General features: G+C 47.4%; 3 protein-coding genes across 3 annotated transcripts in view; 2 read left to right on the top strand and 1 right to left on the bottom strand.

The window, feature by feature from the left end:
* Positions 1–5,840, top strand: part of LOC113202870 (hepatocyte nuclear factor 3-beta-like) — a 14,588-nt gene that overhangs the window by 4,144 nt on the left and 4,604 nt on the right. The window lies entirely within an intron of this gene.
* On the top strand, positions 563–1,910 carry LOC113202881 (uncharacterized). The gene is made up of 2 exons (XM_026417326.2): positions 563–1,404; positions 1,475–1,910. The coding sequence occupies exons 1-2, from the start codon at positions 908–910 to the stop codon at positions 1,572–1,574; spliced, it is 597 nt and encodes a 198-aa protein (XP_026273111.1). The 5' UTR covers positions 563–907; the 3' UTR covers positions 1,575–1,910.
* Positions 1,993–4,696, bottom strand: LOC113202880 (ovarian-specific serine/threonine-protein kinase Lok-like). Its single transcript, XM_026417324.2, has 8 exons — positions 4,370–4,696; positions 3,961–4,242; positions 3,758–3,888; positions 3,538–3,666; positions 3,245–3,448; positions 2,946–3,157; positions 2,654–2,855; positions 1,993–2,514 (listed from the first exon to the last, which is right to left on the bottom strand). The coding sequence occupies exons 1-8, from the start codon at positions 4,539–4,541 to the stop codon at positions 2,326–2,328; spliced, it is 1,521 nt and encodes a 506-aa protein (XP_026273109.2). The 5' UTR covers positions 4,542–4,696; the 3' UTR covers positions 1,993–2,325.

The following is a 5,840-nucleotide window of genomic DNA, read 5'->3' as shown; positions in this document are numbered from 1 at the left end:
TGGCCGTTGGTAAAGATACTCGCCGCACACTCATGTTTCAACGGACTGCCGTTTTACCCTCCCCCCTTTCCCCAGAAAAAAGGCTGGTAGGGGGGGGGGGGTTAAGAAGGAGGAAGTTCACACCCCGAACTCGTTTCCTCCTTTTAGAAAAACGCGCATCTCTTTTTTCCGTGTATATAATGTTTCCAAGGCCGGATGCGCGACACTTCCGACCGCTTCTTCCCCACACCTCGCGCTTACCTGTGGCGGGGCAGCCCGCCCCCGCCCGCCCGCTGGCCATTATGTGTTGCGGTCTAATAACAAGGTAGAGCCAACTGCAGGGGCTACAAGGGCGGGGACCAGGACCAGCTCGAGCTGGGGCCGGAGGGCCGTGCCGTGGACACCCGATACGGGCGAGTGATAACAGAAAACTAACAGCGCCAACGACCTCGACGGGCGTAACTTGAGTTAGGGCGCCTCTCCCCATCTGCACCTGCCCGCTGCAGTCGGGGGAAGGGAGGGTGGTGTGATGGAGGCGGTGCGCAACTGTGTGTGTAACAACCCTTTGTGTCTGTTGCAGGTCTCCGGTCGGCGCGCCCGCCACGCCTCGTGGCTGACGGACCCCTCGACGGCGGGCCCCCGCGGCCCCACGCGGTGCGCGCGCTGCCCGCCGGGCTGGGGAGTGGAGAGGCGCTGCGGGGGCGGCCTGGACACGGCCTGCTCGCCGTGCCGCGAGGGCGAGGCCTACTCGGCGCATCACTCGGCGCGCACGGCCTGCTTGCTGTGCTCGCGGTGCGGGTCGGGGCTGTTCGCCGCCAGGGACTGCACCGCCACGCGGGACACGCACTGCGCCGCGTGCCACCCGCCGCCGCCGCCGCGCCGCCGCAACCAGGACTACTACCGGCGCTGCGTCGCCATCGACGAGGACATGCTGGCGGACGCCCCCGCGGAGGCCGCCCCTGCCGAGGCCGAACCCGCCCCCCGGCGCCACGGGGGCGCCGCGCTGGCCAGCTACGGCCTGAGCCAGTCGACGCTCCTCGCGGCCCGCTCCAAGTCGGACATGGCCCGGAGCATCCTGGCGGACCCGGGTACGGCCGAGAAGCTGCAGAGCGGCCCGGGGGCGGGCGGCGTCGGGCGCCTCCCGCACGTCCTGCTCGCGGACGACGAGGAGGGAGGAGCCTTCAGCGAGGAGTACTCGCTCCTGCACCACCAGCAGGCGCAGGCTGCGCAGGCGGGGCCCGCCTACTCGGTGCTCACGGACGACGGCCCCGTCAGGGTGGCTGCCGCCCCCGCCGCCCTCCACCACGGTTCGCCGCGGCCCTCACCGCCTCGCTACCCCGCCGGCCCCGTCCGCCTGAGCTCGCCCATCAGCTGGGGAAGGCCCTCCGCGCCGTCCCTCAACACGCGCCAGGCAGCCTCTCACGCGTAAGTTCATCCCTCACCCCAACCGAACTGAAACTCTTGAACCAAGCTCATAGCGTCGCATACTTTACAGATTTCTTAACCCAGACTCGACAACGGTACCATTGCCTTCAAGACATCACACTGATGAAGGTGATATGAATGCCGAAGAAGTTGGACGCCTCATGTTATAATATTAAAAATTACAACTAGTGCTCACACACCCTTTCCTGAAGGAAAAAGTAAGATGGTTGAAAACTAACTCATTTAATTTAGACTGCTCAACCTGTAATACCTTAACTTTAAGCTTCTAACTGTGATAGTAAAATTAAGCTTGTAAGCATTGAAAAATGCATTTTGTTCCTAACTTAGTCCCTCTTCCCAAGCCCAAGAAACAGACTGGTACATCTTTGTGAAGTGGTATTTGTTTACTCCTGTTTTCCCTGACTGCATATGTACTATTAATTATTGAAATTGTTTCTCTTGTCAATATATAAAATAGTTCTAATTTACATTGTAACGCATCACATTGTTGATTTGTGAACTTAAAAACAGATTGTTTTCCCTCCCAAGCGCTCAACAACTCTCTGGTAAAAGACATATCAACACAAATTCAAAACAATCTCGACAAGCTTTATTTTTTCAGTCAACTGTTTGACTAGTTTCATTGATCATTACAACTAACATCACATACAAATTAGAAAGAGGAAGCCCTTACTTTGCAGGTGAAATAAAACATAGAAATAAACTGAAATATCAGTACAAGAAAGAAAACCTGTCATAATAGATTCAAAATAATAGAACTTAATATTTTGAGAAAACAAAAGAAAATTAAGATATGGGCAAGAAAATTAAAGGAACAGAAATTCTTCTTTGCCAAGCCAAGTCAAATTAAGGTTGCATTTGTGATAAAAATTGCAAAGTAAAAGAGTTCACAGGGACAGACTAAATGAGTCTCCTTCGCTTCCTTGGTGGAGATGAATCAGAGGTTGCCGATCGCAATGTGATTTTTGCTGGCTTAGGGCTTAGGGACACGTCTTCCTCAACAGGTAAAACTGGCTCATTCTCCTTACCAAGGCTTCGCAGAGTGTAATCGGAAATGAGCTGTTGAACCTTTGATAACATTTCTTGATCCTGTTGATGATTAGGGGAAAAAAGATCATAAATATTTTCACTTTTGCAAGTCACTAAGAAACAGGTGGAAAAAAAACCCACAGGGGAAGCATAAAGACACGTGGTTTTTGTTATTGAAACTAAACCTAGTCTTTCATACCTTAAGCCATGGATCTTCAAAGAGGGCAGAAATGTTTATGCGTTTAACTGGATTGGTAGTCAACATTTGCCGCACAAGTTTTTTGGCTTGCAAAGAAACACACTCCCAGTGGTCCACATTCATAGTATACATGCCTTTTTTAATTTGTTCTTCCATGCACAAACCTTTCCTCTCACTACAGAAAGGAGTTTGCCCTGACAAGCTTGAAAGAGATGGATAAATTCCATTACTCCATAAAAAGTACACAGTATAAAAGAAAAGGAACAGAAATTGATTTAGATATTTTTCTTACCATACAAACAAAATTACTCCCATTGACCAAACATCAACTTGAGCAGTATATTTCTTGGATCCCCGGGACTCCAGAACTTCAGGAGCAACGTACAATTTTGTTCCACAAAGGCTCTTGGTGAATGTCATTGAATTTACAACCTTAGAGAGACCAAAGTCTGAAATTTTCACAATAGTGTCCTCATCCTCTGTAGCAAGCAATACATTTTCAGGCTGAAAGTCAAATTGAGAAATACAAATTCTAAAGTTAAAGTCTATAAAATGAAATAAGATTCACGGCCAGGTCGCGTAAATACATACCTTGAGATCTCTGTGTACAATTCCAATTGAATGAAGGTATCTGACACCGGACGCAATTTGATAAAAATATAATTTTGACTGCCTCTCAGTTAATCTTTTGCTGTCACTTATGCGAGCAAATAAGTCATTACCTCTCATCAATTCAATAAATAAATATTTTTGATTTTGCCAGTCCTCGTCATGAACTAGTCTTATTACATTAGGCTGAAAAATTAGACATAAAAAAATAGATGTTAAGTAATGGCAACATGTACTGTTAGAAACCAGTTTAAAATTATAATAAAAGGACTCACATGGTTTACTTTTCTAAGAATTTTGATTTCATTATTTAAAGTTGCTACTTCACTCTTTGCTTTTCTATTTTTATTACCAGGATTACTATTTTTAATTATTGTCTTCATGGCATATCCTCTTCCACTTTCCTGCAATATACATAAAGAAAAAACAGAACTAGCCATAGGACCAAGTAAATGAGACATTGAGCAGTAATCCGCCAATTAAATACAAATATACCTTAGAAAATACTAGGGTAACTACTCCATATGCTCCTGATCCTAGTTGCACACTTGTATGATAATTTTTATTAATTGCTGGAGGCAGCTTGTCATCAACTAATCCATCAGATGCATCTTTAAAATAGAAAACTAGAAAAACAAAATAAAAAAGTCAACAACTGAAAGTAAACCAAATGCATTTTTAAGATTGTATTAACATACTCCTATTTTGAGGGCAGCCGACGGCAATAACACAGTTATCAGGAAGATGTTTCATCTTTCCTTTTCCGATCCTTTCACCATTTACATAAGTTCCATTCATGCTCAGATCTTCTAAAACTATTTTACAGGTAATAGCACCAAATCTGTCAACTCCCTGAGTTCTGCGGATTGTAAAGTGCTGCCGACTAACAACAGAAAGGACTTTACTAGGAACTTCATTGGATCTGATAGTGATATCACATTTGGACAGTTTGCCTACAGTCACCTCATTCTCGACAAGGTCTAAAAGAGAAAGACAGTGAGCAGGTTGAATAGCAAACAGTCAAAAATGGTTGATCATTTTGGTACGGCACACAAATGGAAAACAAACAAGTTGTGACTGTAACATAACGTTAAGTTAGAAACATACCATGAAATTTTACGTTGACGAAATCGGCAGGATAAAGACGACCCCAGTAAGAAACAGGTGATATGGGCGTAAAAAATTCATCGGTGTCTTCTTCGTCCACCATTTCTGCAGCAGCACGCTGGGTCCCCACCAAATTTTCCTCAGCCTCAGGTACAACTTCCGCCTCTGCCATTTTCCTTTAGATTTTCACAGCTTGATTGACTATTTGTTATTTCTTATAATAAAGTCTTACATGAAAAACAAGCGTTTGACCTATACACCAGTCAAGTCAACCGACGGTTTTTGTCCCAGCATCTTCTGACAGCTTCTCAGGGCGCAGCGCGAAATTCAACAGCCCAATTGCGGTAAGGTGGTGTGGCCAACCTCCAGCACACACACATTAGAGTAGTGATTGACAATTTGTGATGTCTTCGACGAAAAAAAAGCATTTGACCTGTTCTGTAAACTGGTCTTTTGACTTGTTCTTTAAACTGGTCGTTTGACCAGTTCTGTAAACTGGTAAAACGGTTTTTTTTATAGTGCATGTTGGCAGCGAAACGAAGAAAATAACAGCAGACTAGTGAGGGACGGCCTTGCCGCGTTAATTGCGAGAGTCCTCGATCTTGAGACCTCAAGCTTGAGCCTCTAGACTCGATGTGTGGGTGTGGGTTTACGTGGATTCCATTAAGGTGTTCCTACAATAAGCTTTTCCCAAAGGGGAAGCGAGGTACAGACGCTCTCCTGCCCGACGCCACCGCACTCCTGGGCGCTCTGGGCAGCTCTGGGCAGGCCGTCGACTTCACACAGCTGCTTGGCGGGCTAGCCTACCCAGCAGCGAGCAGCAGACGTGATCAGAAACGTTCCCTCGTGAGATGTTCATTGTGGGTACACCTTCAAGCACATTTACTTTTCCATGTTGTGTGGGGAGTGTGAAACACGGGGAGCTGATTTGTTGCCTAGTGAGAAACGTGTAGAACCACAAACAAACAGCGCGAAACTGTGTTTGGATCGTGTTCTATATGGATCTTGAATAAACCGAGCGCCCTTTGTGTCCCTGTGCTAGGATAGAGTGAGGAGGGAGGGGAAGGGGTGGGGGCACTTTGTTCTCCGGTAGAGAGCAAAGTCTTGGGGAGTCTTGTGGACCGTCTAAAAAGAAATCAAAGGGAAGCTTAGGCGCCTTCGACATGATGTGCTTGTGCTCTCTTGATTAGTACATTCTTAGTTCGGCCCCAGTCGGTGCTGTACTGCCGAGGGTGCCGCGACGCCCGGAGCGGAGCCAGTCCGTACCATGCTCCACATTTTATCCTCCCTTCCCCTCACCTGAGGGCTCGGAGCTGCAGGGGTTGGAAAGGAGAGGGTTGGAGGAGAGGGGGAGGGGGGCAAAGCCCACCCCAGGCAGCCCGGGCCAAGGGGGAAAAGAAAAACAGGTGTAGTGCAGGACCACCATGACAAAATTGGCAAGTGTAACAAAACAAACCTACACAGCTACAAC

The sequence above is a fragment of the Frankliniella occidentalis genome, unplaced genomic scaffold (genome assembly GCF_000697945.3).
Source record: "Frankliniella occidentalis isolate FOCC.00 unplaced genomic scaffold, Focc_3.1 Scaffold28, whole genome shotgun sequence".
Classification (NCBI taxonomy): domain Eukaryota; kingdom Metazoa; phylum Arthropoda; class Insecta; order Thysanoptera; family Thripidae; genus Frankliniella; species Frankliniella occidentalis.
The sequence above is the reverse complement of the archived record's forward strand: the minus strand, read 5'-3'. Positions and strand labels throughout refer to the sequence as shown.

Coding starts and splice junctions, on each gene's coding strand:
- LOC113202881 (XM_026417326.2), top strand. CDS start 908: ATGCTGGCGGACGCCCCCGCGGAGGCCGCCCCTGCCGAGGCCGAACCC. Junction 1,405..1,474: donor CGCCAGGCAGCCTCTCACGC/GTAAGTTCATCC, acceptor CATACTTTACAG/ATTTCTTAACCCAGACTCGA.
- LOC113202880 (XM_026417324.2), bottom strand. CDS start 4,541: ATGGCAGAGGCGGAAGTTGTACCTGAGGCTGAGGAAAATTTGGTGGGG. Junction 3,889..3,960: donor CGGCTGCCCTCAAAATAGGA/GTATGTTAATAC, acceptor TTGTTTTTCTAG/TTTTCTATTTTAAAGATGCA. Junction 2,515..2,653: donor TTGAAGATCCATGGCTTAAG/GTATGAAAGACT, acceptor AATCATCAACAG/GATCAAGAAATGTTATCAAA.